General features: G+C 47.9%; 1 protein-coding gene across 5 annotated transcripts in view; it reads right to left on the bottom strand.

Annotated features, from left to right (window-relative positions):
* The window catches only part of SHROOM3 (shroom family member 3), a 94823-nt gene that overhangs the window by 2548 nt on the left and 72801 nt on the right, over positions 1-19474 (bottom strand). For 4 of the 5 annotated variants that reach the window (XM_014957829.1, XM_014957831.1, XM_014957827.1 and 1 more), the window contains 6 exons: positions 14455-17713; positions 11262-11338; positions 7597-7777; positions 6093-6820; positions 4501-5019; positions 3507-3657 (listed from right to left, as the gene is read on the bottom strand). In XM_014957829.1, coding sequence (XP_014813315.1) covers positions 3507-3657; positions 4501-5019; positions 6093-6820; positions 7597-7777; positions 11262-11338; positions 14455-17713 — 4915 coding nt within the window. The remainder of the gene's footprint in view (positions 1-3506; positions 3658-4500; positions 5020-6092; positions 6821-7596; positions 7778-11261; positions 11339-14454; positions 17714-19474) is intronic. The other variant, XM_014957828.1, reaches the window with a different exon arrangement.

The following is a 19474-nucleotide window of genomic DNA, read 5'->3' as shown; positions in this document are numbered from 1 at the left end:
AAAACTCCCTGCCTGTGCAGGCACTGCCTCACGCAGAGAGGCATCAAGTGAGCATTTACACCAAAGATGCTCTAAATTTGCTTAGTGACTGAGCTAAGACATGGAGAGTACACACCCATTTTGTGAAAATGCTGGCAACTGTTTCATTACTGAAGAAAAGGAGGCCCCCAGGGTTCAGTTTCTCCAGAAACAGCAGTGCTGCACATGTGCTGGAGATCCTAATTTCTGTTAGGATTTGCGGGAAAGACATATGCAAAAGCAGAAGTCTATGGCCTGGGGCTTGAATTCTTGCTTCCATTTACTCAGAACTGAGAGCATGGAGAGCAGGAAAAGCTCTTCATACAAGGGTTGGGTATTTTTGGTCTCTTCAGTTTATGCCCTGCTGGGGCACCATTACATGTATGTTAATATACTCTGCATGTAAACCCTGCAGGATGAAACAGAATAAATCACAAGGTTGCCTGAAAATATTCTCTCTAAGTCTTCTTTCCATCAAAACTGATGGTCAATTCAAGTAGGAAAAGCAGTCTACTTCAAAGGAGAAAGGATCTTCAAACCCAGGTCAGGCTGGGGGTTGCTCTGAACTGGCCCTTATCCCCAGGGGTGGCCTGTCAGGGTGGGATTTAAAAGGCTGGTTTCACAGCTGAGAAGTCACCAGCACTGTTTAGCCAGACACCACTAGATGGTACACTTTGCGTGCATTCTCTGGAGCACACGGTTTTATGGCTGCACTACGGCTTACTGTCAGCTTCCACATATTCAGCAAAAGCTGAATAAAATGCCAGTAATACTCTCTTAAAACTAACGTCAGTCATCAGACTTATGCTGGAATGGCTGTTAAGTCACCCCGCTTGTTAGCAGTGCAGTTTAGGAGAAGAGGAGAGCAAAGGTGGTACCAAATCCCACCTGCTAGGATAAGGGACAACCAAAACTCCTTTACTTGGATTCTCCCCTCAGTAGGACAGGCAGCACCCAGAGACAAGAACCAACACTTGCCCTTCCCTGTGCTATGATGCTAATGCTACCTTCAAAAGAAAGATCCAAGGTCATCACCAGTTGATTGCTGGAACAAATCCTGAGGACCAAAAGAAGGGATCTGTTTTCAATTATTAGCGTGTCAAGGGAAAAAACCCTATAGCAGGACTCTATGGGCTGGACATAAAGTCCAGCATTAACCTCGACAGGTTTTCAGGAGGAGTGAGATGCTCAGAACTGGCAGTTGCTCCTCCCTGCTCTGGGAGCTTTGCTCAAGGTGCAGACCTGTCCTCCAACTGCAGCAGGAGGCTACAGGACTGCTGGGACTGACCCACCTTTGCTCGGAAGGGACGTAGAAATATTTACTTTGTGTTCATTAATCAGTGACTCTCCTGCAATCCCAAATGCCAACCAATATAGCTCCTCTGCATACTTACAATGGAAATGAGCTTCGTTTATCCAAATGACCTCTCAGTGTAGCAGCCTTCTCAGATAATGCCTATGCAAATGTTCTTTCACACAGACCATGAACAAACATACCAGGCAGATATTGCTGTCTGAGCCTAGTCACTCCCATCTATTTCTGTCTTTCCATGCTAATGTAACCTTTGAGGCTTGGGACTCATCCTCCAGAGCAGGCTCACATCTACTTGCAAGCCTGTCAGATGCTTGCAACATGTCCACCGACTCCTTGGAGCAGCACCCTTGTCTTGTTTAATCACCCCTTACCTTTCATGATGGAATAAAGCAGGCAAACAGTTTTTAAGTGAACAGTACCCCAAGAATCAATCGAATGCTACAGACACAGCAGGGGCTGCGATTACCTTTGAAGCTGGATGCTGTATAACCAATGGCTTGGGACAGATAATTAAAGCAACAGACAAAGGCCTTAGGCAAATGCTTTTGATTAGCAACACATTCATGACCCATCTGTGTAGACTTTCTACCCAGAATTGGTGTAGGACCACAGAAACAAGAGATGGCAGGCACAGGGAGTGTCTCTAACCCGTTCCATTGGCATGGTGTGACAGCTCCCAAAGACTTGTCAGGATCCTACCTGCACCTCAAATGCTCCACAAAATAGGGCTAATCTACTCACTTAGTACTTATAATTTGTATACTTATATTTGTATACTTATAATTTGTGTTACAGAGCACTTTGATGGAGGTCCCATTCTAGCTGTCATTGTATTAAAGCCTGGTAGGGAGCAGATTTTGCTTAGCAGATAAAAGCTGAGAACAGAAACAATAAGGATTGTCTTGCTATGAAAAAGATTGCCTTACTATGAGAAGATTGCCTTATTATGAAAAAGAGGGGTGAGCTCTGTCCAAGTCAGGGTTGCAGGACAAATTATATCCTCATGAACATCACTCAGCCTCACATCTTCTCTCTGCTTTTTTACACTTGGCATGGGGATGAGGACCCACAGAGAAAATGTGGAGTTGTGCTGGAAATACATTAATTCTCTACACTTGGACAGAGAGGCTGAGTTTGGGAGCCTTTCTTTAAATCCATGCCTGATTTCAGTGCAGGAAGAATTAAGTACTATATTTACGGAAAATGGGATATGCCCAAATATTTGTATACTTCAGTATGTTTAAACTCTGCTGTTGTACAAACAGCATGAAATACAGGCTGCCCAGTGCAATGTAGGATGTTTTAAATCTACAGGCGGGCTGGCACAGCTGCTTTTGACACCAAGGTCGTAGGTGTGTGAAGAGAGGCACAGACAGGCCTGTGGCTCCTTGGGATTTGTGAGCTGCGCAACATGTCTGTAATTACCACATAACCAATGTGAAACAACCACAGGGGCAAATTAAAAGGCCCTGTAAAAGCCCCGGAAGACAGAGCACCCAAGCCTGCAGCAAGAACTGCGGGGGCTGCTCCTCAGTGAAATGCAGCTGCAGTAAGAGAGGAAAACGTTTCCTCCTCTCCTGCCCTGCTCTCCTCCCACCCAAGGCATCACATCGAGCTTGTGCTGACTGAGCTGCTGAGGCACACGTGGCTTTCGGCACGTCAGGGAAACTATAAAGCGTGGGGTATAAAGAGTAATGAGTGTTTCTTTGGAGGCAGTGAGCACAGACAGCAGGTAAAATGGGTAAATTGGCTTCACTGAAGAAGAAAATCCTAGGGCGAAACCTCATGCTCTCAGACAGCACAGTCACTAACTGCATTCTGTTCCTGTTTCTAACCCGAGCTGTCCTTGCTCAAGTCACTTCACCTCTCCATTTTCCTTCCTTGCTATGGGACAGGGACAGCCTCTTACAACCTGTACACCTGGCATCTGGAGTTCTGCAGGCCCGCTTCAGGGTTATGCAAGGTTTGTATTCAAATTTGCAGAGAGTACTCAGATTAGATCTTTCTCATTCAATCTGTGTCACGCTAACGGAGCTTCCTACAGTAAATGCACCCAGCCCCCACGCAACTTGGGACTGCCAAAAGCTGACATCAAATAGAAATGCACTTTACTTTAGGGCTTATTACTATTTCAGGAATGTAACCAGAAAATGGTGGAGTGTGCTGAATTTACCTTCTTCTCATTGATGTCCAGCAGCTCCTCTTCCTCACCTACTTCTTCTGGCAAGTCCTTAATTTTATTCAGCAGTTCTGCTTTGGGTGCTGAAACACTGTAATAAGCAGGACAGGTGACCAGGGTCACAGGAGCTTCCTTTTCTTCTCTCCTGCACCACAGCGAAGAGAAAGGAGGAGTTCAGTCTGAACCTGACTTTTTCCCCATGCCTAGATCCATGGTTTTCCAGCACTCCCTCTGGTACCTCCCCAGTGCTATTAACCACAAAGGAAATGGCCGATTCCTGCCATCAGAGGGTGCAGGTCAGCTGCTTTCCAATCTCCCTTGCACAGGACAGAGCAGCTGCTCCGTTTAAATGTTGACGGGTTAAAAACTATATGGGATCAGCTCCTTGCTGAAGGTAAATCAGTGCAGCGCAGCTGGTGATGGCTAGTCAGACCGTGTTATCTAGCAAGATGCAATACGACTTATTTCTATATGGTTCTCCAGCTGTCTCTATCTTAAAAAAAAAAAACACAATGGAGGACTTGGGCTGATCTTTGCATTCCCCTGTAGTAAGGAGGCACCCCCACCCCTCCTTCCGAAATTTGCCTCTTCTTATCTTTCTGCCTGCCACTGTTTTGGTCCTGACTTTAGTCCTATATCTCTGTTACTGTGCTTTGGACTGAACTGCTTCAGATCACAAAGGTTAAGATAGCAAAATCAAATAAGACCTCCAGAGATGGGTCATTTCCTGCCCTATTCCCAAACTCAGCATTGTTTTTTACACAGCCCAGAGAAGTGAGCTCAAAGGCCATGCTACAGCCGAGCTTGGGAGAAAAGGTGTTCAGAAATGCCCTGCCAGTCCTCACAGCTGGGAACCGAGGAAATCACTCTCTGCCAGCATCCACCTGTACAGATGTGGAAAAATTCTGCACAGCCCTTGTCCTTACAAGCAAGCAAACAGCCAGTTCTGCTGTGACACCAGCCCACAACCCAAACAAGCAGTGCTTACACGTCATCTTCGACTGCTGTCCTGATAGCTTTCTTCTGCGTCATCTTTCTTTTCATGTTGTTCTCCTTCAGCAAGCTGGTTCCACTGGGGAAAAGCCCTTCCATTAAGTCCATAGTTGTCTTCATTTTGGAATCTGGATCCAGGATGTCAGCCAGAGACTTGTCTTTATGGACAATTTCTTTTGCTAGAGCCTCTGACTTAATATCCTCCGGGGTCTTTTTCTTTGCCTTCACTGGAGGTGCTGCGCTGAGTACCCCGGAGTCCAGGTTGCTGTTTTCTGACTCTCCAGTGATGACTGCTGGCTCTCTGTGGTTGCCTTCAGGTTGAGTTATGGGCTGGCTATCAGCGCTTTGAGGCCCTTCAGAAGAAGCAGGCAACTGATGCTGCTTATCCACAGCAGATGGAGAGCTAGTCCTCTTTGACGCAGGTGGTGAGAGGGGGCAATTATTTTCACCGATACTGGTGCCCAACCCTGTTATGTCCCTCTCGGCCAGGGCTTTGGGAAAGCTTTTGAAGCTGCTATGGACAGAAAAATTCTGTGAGATGAAGATAAATTTACCGCACAGGACCATTGTGAACACATGGTGAAGGGCTATGACAAATTAAGTTTTCCTTCTCTCTCGCTTATTTTTGTCTCTTACTTCTCACTTCAACAAGGAACGGAAAGACCCACAGTATGAAACTCCTGGCACCAGAAGCATATTGTCCCCTCAACCTGGACACTGCTGTTTTGTCATTCCAACACAGAAGGAACTAGCGAGCGACAAGTCAGTTTGTTTTCTGCTCACAGGCTGGGGATGTTGTGTCTCACCACCTGGGAGCACCATCCTGAGCAGTTTATACTCCTTTGTTCCTTTGTTGGAAAAACCAACCACTACCACAGCCCCAGCCAGATTCTTCCCAGGTGGAAATCAGAGCAGCTTCCTGGGAGTGAGGGAAGCTGTGCCAGTTAGACTAGCTGGGCACCTAGCCCAAAGTCCTATCCTTCAGGAAAAATTCACTATACAATGTTACTGTGACATATTTGTGTTGTCGCTTCTTGGCAGATGGTCACTGTTTCATAACAGCATTATTTTTGTGCCAGGTTTAAAATGTATTCTGGGAAACTCTAACTGTTTGGAAAAACTGTCATGGATTTTCACAGTTCTCTCTGAAAAACCAGTAACTGGAAGGAGTCAGCAGTGAGTAAGAAGCAACTCCACTGAAATCCATACGGTAACTGCAGGGAGAAGGAGACCAGGATAGTTTCCCACCCATAACCCCCTTTGCCTTGCTTCCTAAGCACCTGTCAGTGCATCTGCTGGTGGGCCACAAAGCCTTTGGCCTTCTTACTTTGTGCCCTGCCCTGGCCACATCACTTGACAACGATTTTGGCAGCCAGCAAAGCCTAGCAGCAGTGAGTCTGTCTGTCTGTCCCTCTCCCCTCGTAACACGTGCGCTCCTCTGCAAGCTCCCCGTTCAGCCAGCAGCTGTGGGCTGGTCGTCGCAGCACGCAGAGCTGGGGAGGTCAGTCCCATTTGTCTGGAGCCCCGCATATCTTACTGTATATGGCCCTACAACGCCCGAGACGCTGCGTTACAGCCCTCCCTTACCTCACTTTGGCCTCCTCTGCGAGCCTGGTGGATTTGTCTCCAGCTGCCCCATTCCCCTCAAGCACCGCCGGTGGGGGAGGAGGTGGGAATTCCTCCATGCCATTTGCAGAAGTGCAAGAGCTCAGCTCGGGAAGAGGACGGGATGGCGGTGGGGGTGCAAAGGGTGGAGTGACAACACTGGGCTGGGAAGGCATGACAAACACCTCGTCGTCTTCATCGTCCTGCAGCAACGGTGGGGGAGTGAGCTGCAGGCCCGACTCCGAGATCCGGAGATGAGTTGTCCCCTGGGGAGAAGGAGTCTCTGGGTCAGAAGAGGTGCTGCTCTGTGTCAGCAGGGACTGCCACTTCTGGGACAACTTTGGCCCAGCTGCTGGAGGAGACACCGGATAGCCATTGTCCTTGACCGAATGAGTCCACACCACTTTGGGTGGGAGGGATCTGTGAAGCAGCCCGGCTTTCCTTCTCCACATCATTTCTTCTGTGGGAGTCTCAGGGGATCTATCCTGGACAGCATCCAAAGGCTGTACCTGAATATTACCGTTGCCCTCAGGGGGAACAGCATCTCGTTTGGCATGATGCTGTCTCAGAGCCTGGTCATCACCTGCACTCTGGAAGTCTGAGGGAGTCTGAGTGGCTGGATTAGGGGAAGACTGGTCAGATCCAGAAGGAGTAAGGTTAAGGAACAAGGGTTTAAAGCCTTTCTTTTGCTCAGGATAATGACTTCTTGCCTCTGTTGCAGATGGGGCAAATACAGAAGTCCTGCTATCTGGCCTGGAAAGTTCTGAGACCTTGTGATTCTCAGTCAGTGTGGCGGACCCGGTGACAACCTCGCTGCTGTGGTGAGGATGGGGATAATAACTTGTGAATGCCATTTTTTCTGACTGGCTCCTTTCTTCCTTGCTGAAAGACCTAAAAACCAAGAGACAAACCATGATGAGATCAATACTTAATCAATAAGCAAGAAAAGTTCTTGTGCACCTCCTTAATGAGCAAATTATGCAACCATATCAGAGGCCTGGGTCAGTGCCTGCTGATCTAGGTGAGGTACAGTTGTGCTTTGAAGCTGTTGCTAGGGGCACAGAGCCAGATCCATACCCACTTGCCATCTCCCAGCATTTGCAGCGTGTGCTCGATCACACACACGTGTGCGCACATGTAGCAGCATCACAGCAATAACTGAATAGAAAAAAAAAAGTTTTGGAAAACTTAAGTGCCTGGTGTCCTTTCCAGCCTTGCTTTTAATTTGGTTTGTTACAGGTGGGGCTAGTAGTGACTGCTGTAAGAAAGACCACTTGACATCATCTACCATCAAACTCTGTTCGCAATTGCTGATAATTTTAAGAATTTCAGCTTTATGAGCCAAAATTTCCCATAATGTTATCTGCTCCTTTTGGAAAGGTGCCATTAAAATGATTCAACTCTCTCCAAGAAAAAAGTGAGGTCAAAAAATGCACTATTTTGACTGCGGCAAAAATAAAAAAATGTTCTTACAACTTTGTCTTGCCTCTGTTGCAGATGGGGCAAATACAGAAGTCCTGCTATCTGGCCTGGAAAGTTCTGAGACCTTGTGATTCTCAGTCAGTGTGGCGGACCCGGTGACAACCTCGCTGCTGTGGTGAGGATGGGGATAATAACTTGTGAATGCCATTTTTTCTGACTGGCTCCTTTCTTCCTTGCTGAAAGACCTAAAAACCAAGAGACAAACCATGATGAGATCAATACTTAATCAATAAGCAAGAAAAGTTCTTGTGCACCTCCTTAATGAGCAAATTATGCAACCATATCAGAGGCCTGGGTCAGTGCCTGCTGATCTAGGTGAGGTACAGTTGTGCTTTGAAGCTGTTGCTAGGGGCACAGAGCCAGATCCATACCCACTTGCCATCTCCCAGCATTTGCAGCGTGTGCTCGATCACACACACGTGTGCGCACATGTAGCAGCATCACAGCAATAACTGAATAGAAAAAAAAAAGTTTTGGAAAACTTAAGTGCCTGGTGTCCTTTCCAGCCTTGCTTTTAATTTGGTTTGTTACAGGTGGGGCTAGTAGTGACTGCTGTAAGAAAGACCACTTGACATCATCTACCATCAAACTCTGTTCGCAATTGCTGATAATTTTAAGAATTTCAGCTTTATGAGCCAAAATTTCCCATAATGTTATCTGCTCCTTTTGGAAAGGTGCCATTAAAATGATTCAACTCTCTCCAAGAAAAAAGTGAGGTCAAAAAATGCACTATTTTGACTGCGGCAAAAATAAAAAAATGTTCTCACAACTTTGGAATTAAAAAAAAAAAAAAAAAGAAGAGCTTCACTCAGATAGGCAGGTGTTACAAAAAACAAAGCCAATACATTTCAACCACAAACGGATGTCAAGGCCACAAAGCCAGCAGATTGAATTATTCCTTCCAGGTCTTTTAAGATGTTCTCATGTGAGTCTGAGAAAAACTGTCTCGGCTTTGAAGTGAGGATCCTGCTCAGAATACACAACCAAACCTACTTGCCAGTATGGCTATTTAGCCGGAAAACAAAATGAACAGTAATAATAGCACTAGCAGATGCAAGAGAAGATGGCCTAAAAACATGAGGCCATACCATAAAACAATAAAATACAATAAAGCTATACTGCCAATATATTTTCTGTTCTTGAGATGCATTGTTCAAACAATCCAACACTGCCAATCTGTGACGTTTCAGACTTGGGACCCAAATTTGCTCTCAGATGTACTGGTACAAATTAAGAATAACTCTGTCAAAGCCATGGGTCGTTCTGGCTTTATTCTGGTGTGACTGAGAATAGAATTTGGCAGCCTTTGCCTGGGGGTGGGGAAACTTCCCAGACAGACTGCTCTTGGTATTGTCTGTGGTTCCTGGACAGTAGCAATGTGTATTCTTTTCAGATGCTCAGTGTTTATCAGAAACACCAGATGGTAATTCTCTAATTGAACGATCTCTCCTACTGTGGAAGCAATTGTGGATTCTAAAACTGGTGGAGCAACAACTGTTCCCAACAGTGCTTATGAGACAGCTATTGTATGACACCAGGGGAGCAGCATAAGTCATGGAGCATGTGTGAGCAGACCAAGTGATTGCTGACCAGGGTTTCTGTAACTTCACCATTTGACAGTTTTCCTACTTGAGCAAGAGAGGCAGTAGGGATGCAGTAGGGATGGTCCCATCTCCTCTCCAGCACATTAAACAACTGTCCCAAGGAAACCTAGAAGCATAATTCCTACTGCCTGCTATTGCCTTCCCTGAAGGGCCTGTGCACGGAGTATGCTGCCAACACCAACAGGATGGTGATAGATGTGAGAGGACCGGCTAGAAAGCCATCGATTTTGGGCTGACAATCATAGGACAAACAAAGGCTGCATCTCTTAGGGGATGGATTAAAGATGCTCAATAATCCCATACGAACCAGACTGTGAAATACTCACTCACACTAGGGCAGGAGAATGTTCACCAGTATCCCAAACAGTGGAACTCCTTCTGTGAATCATTTACACACGGGTAAGGTCCTAGTCTACCTGTCCTTTTCAGTCTGTGGAAGATTCAGATCTCGTACTCACTGAGAGTTAAATGTAAAGCTTCTGCTGGCTTCAGCAGTGCACGTTCAGAGCCCTGTGTCTTCCAAAACTCATGCCCATTCTCCTTCAAGTCATTTCAGGTGCAGTAACATAAGAAAAATCATTCAGTAGCTGAGGCTCATCAGCAGTGATTTGCAGCCTGTGTAGTGGGACCCTGTGTTCTCAGAGCCAAGGGCTTTCTCCTATCTTCCCTCATCTTTTCGTTTTATCTTTTGGGAAATCCAATTCTAATCAAGAAGGGAAAGCAACCTCACGTCTTCCAGAAGAAATATGCTTGCAGAGCATGCAGAATGCCTACCCAGCAGAAACATCATAAGACTGTTAAGTTAATACCAATAATCTTTGTGCAGTGAAGCATGAAAATGAGAAACCTACATTTCGTGCCCCAATAAACTTGTTTTCAGTGCGGGTGTTCAATCCCATTACTTGGAAAATAGGTTGGGGGGGGAAGGAAGCAGCAAGTAATTATTGAGAAGAATGATGAAATGCCTTCTCTAGAAAAAATGGGGAGGCAGGATGAACTAAAACAGTTGTATTGTTCTCTTAAGAAAAAAGATGGAAAAAGTTATTCCAAATTAAAGTAGACGGGCATGTTTAAAAAAATTATAAAAGGATGTGCCTGAAGGCAGATTAAGTCCCTCTAAAACAACTTTTATGTCTTCTTAGTGGCAAAAATGGCTAGCCAGTCAGAAGTAACATCAAGCTAGACTAGGAGCCTTCCTCAAATTCTAGCTGTTGCTCCCTGACCCAGAGCTGCATGGCAAAACCTTTGGAGACAGCAGTGTTAACTCCCACTGTGACAACAGAGTGGTTGACATTTACTGCAAGTTTGTGAGAAACAGAGCTCCTTTGTGAGTAATTCTTTTAGTCTCTCTTGATGGTTTTTACTGTAATATGAGTTAGCTGTTTGGGCACTCGGAGCTTAGGGCAAGCATCTATTTATTATTTAAATGTAAATACAGCAAGATCAACTTCAGTTCTACTTAACTTCAAAACAATCCGCTGCTAAGTGGATAGTTACGTAAGTCCTAATATTATGAGTTTTATGATTACACTTTTCTATTTTTAAAACCAATTCTCTCTCCCCTGTTGTTGAGCAAAATATCCTGCCTGCACAAAGGAAAGCAGCCTAAACGCAAGCTCCCAATTCAGGAGGATAAATGAAACCTCCTGGGTTAAGTCTGTGCAAATGTTCACTTGTTTTTGAGGAGGCAGCATCCTGGACTGGAGAAAACCAGAGTGGGACATCAAGGTATTTTTTCCTTTAGAATCCTTCAGTTATGATTCCATCTGGATGTGAGTTCCAACAGCAGATAAACACATTTTAGGAGTTACGTAGCTGCAGATCTGCTACAGAAACATGCTCCAACAAGACATGAGGAGGACTTGACAGTGATTTAATGTCTATAGTGAACAGTAAAGCTCACAGCAACTTACTCCTAACTCTGCTGGGCACAGAACACCCAGATGTTTTCTCTAGCCTGTCAGGATCCATCTGTTTACACAGACAACACACGACAACTGCTACTGGCATCGGGATGGCAAGAGCTCACCCCGCAGTGACAAAAGGGACATTAACATATACTTACCTGGCTCCTGCGCTGAGCACATAGAAAGGGTCTCTCACCATGGGGGCAAATTCACTGCTTTCCCTTCTCAGCAGGTCCTGGAGAGCAAAGACAGCATTAGCAGAAAGCAAAACAAAATAACAAACCATTAATGCTTCCTAGTAAGAAGAGAGTACAGTATGTGACATATACAGACAGGAGGAAAACACTAGGGTGGCATACCACTCTCCAGCACCCTACCCCTGCTTAGAGGACCTGTCTGCCTTTTTCTGGGTGGATTGTGAACCAACAGGCAGACTTATTTCAGAGAAATGTTTTTTTTAAAACCTCTCAGCAAGTCCTTGCCTCTCCTAAAAATATGCTCAATGGTATCGGTGGGGCCTGGGTGTTCACCTCTGTTGTACATGCTAGAGAGAAGCTGAGACATCGCTGAAGCAGCCTTAACCAGGGTAGCTAAACAGTGAACAATCTGTGCCCAAGCCCAGTGCCAAAACAGGACTAAAACCCTGCAAAGATGCTGAATGCCATAAAGGTTGGAAACTCCAGCCACAGGCAGAGGTGCTGAAAAACATCACAAAGTCTGGCATTCGGTTCTTTTGAAAACCAAAGTGCAGGAACTATCTCCTCTTTGGGTATTTATGTCATATAAAACCAGAGAAATTTTGCAGCTGAAACGCCTTTGTGAATCTGACTTTCTCTGCCCTAGAGCTCCCACCATAGGACACCAGACTATTATGAGACATGAAAGCAGATGCTAAGCCTGCTTTTGAAGAGTTTAGTATTTTCTCCCGTACGAACTTTCCAGCGGAGAGCATTTCAGTGCCCCCCTTTCCCCACACCCTTAGTAATTTGCTTTTTTGGTCAGTGTTGCTGCAGAGGGAGGGTTAGTGCAGATCTTGATTTAGGAGTCCGGGAGCTGGGAGATATGCGGGTTGAGACAGACTGAAAAAGCAGAGAGGAAGGAAGGCTGAGAATGTGTTCTGAAGACTGAGAGCTAATAATTCCACATGGCTATCAATTTCCCTACATCTTTAAACAAATTCCTACAGTGACATTGCAATGTGATTTATATGCAGCCTGAAAGGAACATTAGACACTGTACACAAGGCCCTGAAAAACATACAGTGAGGCAGAGAAGTCTGCTGCTAATCTGAACACAAAAAAATCTGAAAAGGCCAAAATTAAAAAAAAAAATAAAAAAATAAAAATTCACCCTGTTGCCTTGGCTTTGTCCACCACTTTTATACTGTGGTTTTGTATTGGAGGCAGATCAGAGACAGACCTAATTAAGAGAGCACTTAAACATATACTTCCTTTTCAAACAGACATTTATGGTTGGTGTATATAATGAAGTCAAGCAAGCTTTCTTGAATTAGGATTTAAGAACAGGATTTTCACAAGTGCCGTGCTGCCTATGGAATTAAATCTTCATTCCAGAAGTGGATAGAGCTAAATCATTCGGGAAACAGCAGTTAGGAGTCTCCCCTCTTCTACACTTGAACTAAGACCCTGTGAGCATGTCTGCACTGTTGTTCATCATCTTCCACCAGTCAGCTTCCAACAGGCAGAAACTCTGGGTTAGCTGCTGAACGCACACAGGATTTAAAATGAGCCAACAAGGGGGAAATAAAGAACTTAAGAACTACCCTGTATGTCTCCTGCCCAAGAGTGGAGGCTGGGTAAAAATGAACAAGGGCTGATCGTCATCCAACCTGTCATTTAAAAGTACATTTTAGTGATTTTTCTCTTTCTGGATGCCTGTTTTTGTTGCTGCTGTGTCTGTGCCGGAAGGCAGAGAAAGAGTCACAGCTTGGCCTTCACCCCAACTTTCTTAAGGACTGTCCTCTTACTGAACTGGCAAGTGTGACAAAATTGCACAAATGAGCCTGATGCCTGACTGGTGTGGAAAAATACTGATGATGGGATGAAGCAGCAGTGGTTATGGAAATGCATTCCAGTCACTCGATATTCACAAGCTGCTTTTTTAATTCTATTTAAAAACTAGCGTGGGATCTGAGGTCTGTCGAGGGAGGACATTTAGAATGAAGCACACAATGAGTTTGGGAGGACCACACTTTCCCCCGCACCTCAGTTTGACCTGTTTTTGAGATGCTGCCCAGAGCCTCCTCGGTGTTACTTGACCCAGTACCACTTCATTGCACCTAGACAATCTATTCTGGGCCAGCAGCAAGTGCAAGAGTAGAAAGACATATTCTGCATCTCAGCTTCCCCGTAAATATGCAAGACTGCCCAAACACTCAGAGTATGGAGAGTGAAGAGCCTGTCCACACTTTTTTTTGTTTTTGCTCCCTCTCCTCATGATGAATGGAGCCTGGCATGGAAACGGGATGGGGCAGCAGATCCACCACTGCTGCAAATCCGTGCAGCTCAATCAGCTGCAGTTACCTAAACAGGTCTGAACAAGATTTCAGCCAGCTGAAGAGCTGGCCTGGGCAGTTGCTCTTTAAGACGTTAGCCTGTTTCTACTATTTACTATCATCAGAGTCAGTCAAATTCCCCATTTGTGACATCAGTGCAATGTTCCCAACCGCCAAGCAGGGGACATGGAAAAAGCGACCAGAGTCTCCGCTAAGTTTTCTCTGCAATGTTTCCCTCCAGGGCTGGAGGCAAAACATAATGGTTACTTGGCAGTGCCTCCGCTGAGCATTTCCCAGCACTGTCAGGCACAGTGGGAACCAGGGCAATTTCAAGTAGTCTTTAATCTTCTCTACTTTGCACCAGGAAAGTGGGCTAAAGCAGAACAGCATATCACCACCCTATCTCTACTTTGCACCAGGAAAGTGGGCTAAGGCAGAACAGCATATCACCACCCTAATGGTAGACACCACCAGAAAGGTGACCAGTGCTTTTCTGGTGATGCTGGCAGTTAAGAACAGGACAGCTCAGATGGGATGTTGGGAGCAGCAAGATCACATGCACACTGCCAGCATACGTACTGAAATCCCAGCATCTCTGAAATCCCTGAAATAGCCACACCAGTAAGAAAGCTGAACAGAAGCAGTACCCCACTGGTAAGCACTTAAAACAGCATCCTGGTAATTTAAACACAATAAACAGTCTCTATCTCAATATGCATTTAACTTTTCCTCTAACCAATACAGTAATTGCAATGGCTGAATATCAGCTTGTCCCTTGATCCCCGCTCTTTCCCTGGTTCAGAGAGCCCTGCACACATGATCCTGTTTTCACATACCTGGTGTTTCTTATCCGCCGTGGGAGATGACCTGGAACGAGTATGCACAGGGACTGTCTGATTGTCATACCTATCGAGCAAGTCTTCCACAGACACTGATTTCCCAGATTTCCTGGCAGAGGAGGGTGTTTCAAAGACCTGCTCCTGCTTCCTGTAGCAAGGTCGGCCCTGCATGCCCAGAGGGTCTGTCTGCGTGCCTTTGCTGAGCTCTGTTTTGGCTCTGTAATCCCGGCACCTCTCTGTTTTCGGTCTGCTTGTGACCAAGCTGTCCTGACGCCCTTTCTTCTCATCTCCACTCATGTCAGAGCAGTCCATCAGCCCAGGAGGCAGGGTAGAAGATATCCGCCCCGTCCTGGATATCCGCTCTACAGACTCTCTCCGGCGGTAAAGGTTCTGGTCCTGGAGGGAATTCATGCTGGAGGCAGAGGAAAGACTCTGGCTGTCTGGGCCACCTGGCTGTAGGTAGGAGCTGTGGGAGCGCTCCCTCAGCAGTCCAACATCTTGTGAGGACGGCCGTCTCCCTGTTTTGCGCTCAATGTAGTCAGCAAGGGCGTTCTGCTGGAGTTGCTTGAGCTCCGGCTTGGAGAGGCTGGCTGTGGAAGAAGCTTTGCCATCCCTTTCAAAGATCTTACGCCGGTCAGCCACTGTATTCTCTGGAAAGACAAAATGGATGCTTTTCTTCTGGAAGGAGAAAGGCGATGGCTCCCCATCAGAGATGCCCACCTCATTCATCTTGTCTGGCTCAGAGTAAGACCGCTTCTTCTGCTCTGCCGTCAGCCGCTTTCGCCCCCCAATGCGCAAGACATGCTGTGTCTTGGTGTAGTCCAGGGCGGAGAAGCTGCCTTCTGTTGGCGTGACACTGTGCCTCTCCTTTGGGGTGTGGGGAGATGCCGCTGCGCTCCTCATGCTCACATGGGCTGAGGCAGGCCTCTGGGTTGTTCTCTTGGGTGTGCTCCCGAATGGGGGGCTGATGCGACGGAAGGAAGTGGCCCTCAGCACTCTGGACTGAGCATCTTTAATGCTGTTCCTATAGGCCCTGTTAAACGGTGTGTCCAGCTGTGACCCGTGGGCATCCTGGATGTTATCTTTCCAGACGATCTCCTTCTCAGGCTCACCTCCCAGCTGGAATGTGCTTTTACTCCTCGGTAGCTGAGCAGCCCTTATTTGCACATCGTTTTCAGGACACAGGCTGTAGTATTCATCAGGTCTTGCCTGCTTTGCTGAAGCTGCCATCTGCAGCTCTACAGGGCGCCAGTCAGCCTCTTCCAGCTTCCCATTCCTGACCGAGGGGCTGGAGACCCTGCCCGGCTCACTGGGCAGTTGGCTGGACTCACGGAGCTTGCTCCTCATGTCCTCCAGGCTGTTCAGAGAGCACCTCACACTGGAGGGCTGGCTTGTCCTGCTCGGCCCGTAGTGCTGGCCGAAGCTGGGAATGCCAGCACTCTGGGGCCGGTGAGTGCTTTGCTCTCGCTGCTCAAACTTGCTGACCTTCTCCAGCACCGAGCAGCGGGGCTTGCCAGCCTCTGGTTTGCCATAGGGAAAGCTTTGGGTGCTGCTAGAGCTGAGCCGGCTCCTCCCGAAATCAGAGGTCTTTGGGTGCTGTGGAGAAGAGGGCTCTTCACACTTTGGCTCGGCAGCATGGAAGGGGGTCACGCTCATGCCCTCCTCCCCCAGCCTTGCAAAGGCCTGTGGGTCCACGTGACTCCACTGTTTGTGCCCCTGTCCCCTGTGATCCTTCTCCTCTTTACCACTGCCGTTCAAGAAGGACAGTTTGGTGCTGGAACAACCCTCGCCTGGTTGCATCTCTTTTACCTCGGAGCTGCCTTGCCTCTGGGAGCTCTCTGGGATGTTCTGCAAGGAGGAGAAGCCATACTGCTTTGCCTTGCTATGACCCCACTGGTGGTGAGCGGCAGCATCTCTCTCGTTTATCTGCGCATTGCCATTTTTGTCCTCCTGGGATTCAGCTGTCCAGTCCTCTTTGGGCTGGTAATGGGTTTTTCTCTCACTAGCATCCCTTGGCTGGGGCTGCAGAGCTTGAAAACTGGGTTTGGAGGCCTGTGCAGTACTTGCGGTCTCTTGGTTGCTGTGTGCTCCCTTGTAAGGGGGTAACAACTCCTCCTGTCTTGATGTGGTCAGGCAGACTTCTGGGCCTGCTGTGCTTGGAGTTTTTTGCTGGAGAAGTTTTGCTGCAGCATCGTGCTTTCTCTCAGCTGCCGGGGGCTGGTAGAAGATGGTTGATCTGTTTGTAGTGCTTTGGTTTCCATTTTCATCAAAGCCCAGAGTTCTGCTAGCTACGGCCTTGTCGTAAGAGACTGGAAGAGGTGGAGAGTACCCACTTTCTTTGGCCAGAGCTGGATAAAGCGTCCCATTATTGCTTGCAGAAGGCTGGGGCACCTGGGCGTAGTGCGGCTCTGGGGAAGGTACTGGGTAGACACCAGTAGGCAGCAGGGGCTGTCCCGGCTGGGCTGGCTGGGAATAGCTCTGCTTGGGCTTCACGGTGGGGCTGCTCTCTGGGCTCTTCTCCACCACGGTGTGCAGATGCCCTTTTCCAAAAGGGTTTTTCAGCAGCGGTCCCTGGGACAGGGTGCTGGCAATTGGAGACCAGGCCCCTTTGGGATGGGTTCGACCAGGCTTGTTCAGATCAAGACCAGAGCATGAGCTGGGCCTCTCGTGGTGCCTGATGGCTGCGTAGCTGTCGCTGCGAGTGGGAGGCAAGGGAGGTCCCTTGGGGGGCTGGCTCTTGTTGTCCAAGGAGCCCTGGCCTGGCTGCGCCCAGGAGGGAGCTGCGTTGTGCTGGCTGAGGCTGTGGAACTTGCCATAGCCGCGACCATCCAGCGAGGCCCGGGCCTCACAGCTTGGAAGCAAGGCAGAGGACTTCACCTCATACTCCTCAGAGATCCCTCGCTGGGCGTCATAGACTGTCTTGACATACCTGATGTCAGCTTGCCTCATCCCCTCCTGCAGACCACCTCGGGACTGCACGCTGCCTGTGGAGCAGGAGTGCTCTTTGCTGAATGGAGGAGCGGGATACTCCGGGATGCTCGAGTTGGTGGAGAAGGAGCTGTAGGCAGAGTCTCTCTTGCTGTGGAGGTGGGAGAGCTGGTCGATGCTGTTGGTGGATTTGGCTGGGGACAGGTGACAAGGGTGGTAGCCAGGGGAGGAGTGGTCCAAGCTCTCCATGCTGCCCCGGGAACTGTACTGGTCAGGACTTCTCCTCAGATAGCCATGCTCATAGCCAGAGAGATCGCTGGTTGAGGAGCTGGGGAAGAGCGAGAGAAGAGTAAAAACCCACTGTCAGCGGAGGAGAGGCACAACAACTTATAAGTGAGCTCAGAAGCAAGATGTTTAGTTTTGAGAAGTGCAGATGAAAACCCATATTTGGGCCTTACTCCATCCCCTGTTTGCAGTCATCCCAGTTCACAAAGAGGAACTGCTTGACATTGCAACACATGGCTCTTATTTACCACAGAAGGGTGGGAGGGAAATGCAGACAGAAAGACAGTGCATCTCTGGAGCCAGGGAGGATCAACCCCACCCATCAAACCTATCCAAAGCACTTGGAAAGCTGAATGAGTGCCGTCGCCACTGAGGAGGAGGAGAGGAGCACGAGAAGCGTTCTGGGGGGAATCTAATCTCTTTCTTTTTTTCCCCATTTCATTTCTTTTTATGGAGATGAAGGCTATGCCCTGGCAGGCTTCCTGGAAATTCAGCTGTCCCGAGGATATTTTGTTTGCTGCGAGAAAACTAAACTGACAAGACAGAGAAGAGATGCATGTGTTTGTGCGTGGAGGCAAGTGGGGGTGCAACAACAGAACCGGTCTGAGGATGCCCCAGGAGGTCTTCACAGCCACCTCCTCACGTAGCTCAGCAAGTGCAGGTACGCCTGTGTTAAAAGAGGACTTGTGGCCAGCAGAGATGTGTTCAAAAAGAAGGATACTCTATCAGTGGGAAGGGACCTCCTGTGCCAGCCACAGTTCTTTTTACACCTCACATGGGGCTATCACAAATTTATGTGGAGTTTCCCTTGGCAAATCTCTCCTCCCAGATTCAAGCAAATACACTGATGATTGGGGAGTGTAGCCTGAGGATTTCCCTTTTCTTCTCTCTATTCCCAGCTCCCCTCCCTTAGACATTGCTTTCTCTAGTTCCCTGTGTAGCTACATGTGCTGTCCTGGCAGAGCCACATGGAAGTACCAGGAAAGGAAAGACTGCTGTCCCATGTGAAGGTGGCAGGGCAAAGCTCACAGCTGGAGGCAGGAATGGAGGGGAGCCTGGGCTTTCAAGGGTTCAAACTGCAGTCTCAGCTGGCAGAGGGAAAGGCAAGTTCCGTTTCTGTGTGCTGTGCTCCACTGGGGTAACAAAACCAAGCCCGCTCCAGGCAGCGGGGGAGCTGGGAGTGCACAGTAGCCCATGGAATCACAAGGCAGCAGGTATGGCTGGTAACAGCCCCCTCCCTAACAAGTGTCTGCTGAAGAGTCTAAAGCTTCCTTCAGATCAGATCTCAGCCGCACTCACTTCCACCCTTCTGGATTAACACCCACAAGCCCAAAGGACAGATGAGGGGAGAAGGCTGCTAAGGACAAGAAAAGGCAGGAGGAAGGCTGCCTGCGAGGGGAAAATGCAGCAGCTCCGCAGAGAGATGCAGAGGAACACAGAAACAGGCAGAAAGAGATATGGCAAATCTCAGAATAAAGCTGGTTTACTCATTTAAACGCACAACTCAATTTTTAGTTTAAAATAAGTATCTCCCTGGCAATGAATGCCCTGTGCAGCCTTGGCCAGCTGGCCACTAGATGTTCCCCATGCTCCTCTTCAAGCACCCAGGAGACAGAGCCACGCTGCTCTGCCAGGAGCTGTGGCTGGGACGCAAAGCGCTTCAGTGGGAAATGAATATGCTACAGCCTAATCTGTGCTGAAGGCCAGCGATGAATATACATCTTTTCTGCAGCCATCTCCTCACTTTTTTTAATTCTCTGTTTTCTTTTTCCTCCCCTCTGTGCCAAGGTTCTGTCTTGCCTGT

This window comes from Calidris pugnax, unplaced genomic scaffold (assembly GCF_001431845.1).
Source record: "Calidris pugnax isolate Ruff unplaced genomic scaffold, ASM143184v1 scaffold349, whole genome shotgun sequence".
Lineage (NCBI taxonomy): Eukaryota > Metazoa > Chordata > Aves > Charadriiformes > Scolopacidae > Calidris > Calidris pugnax.
This window is presented reverse-complemented; position numbering and strand designations above follow the sequence as displayed.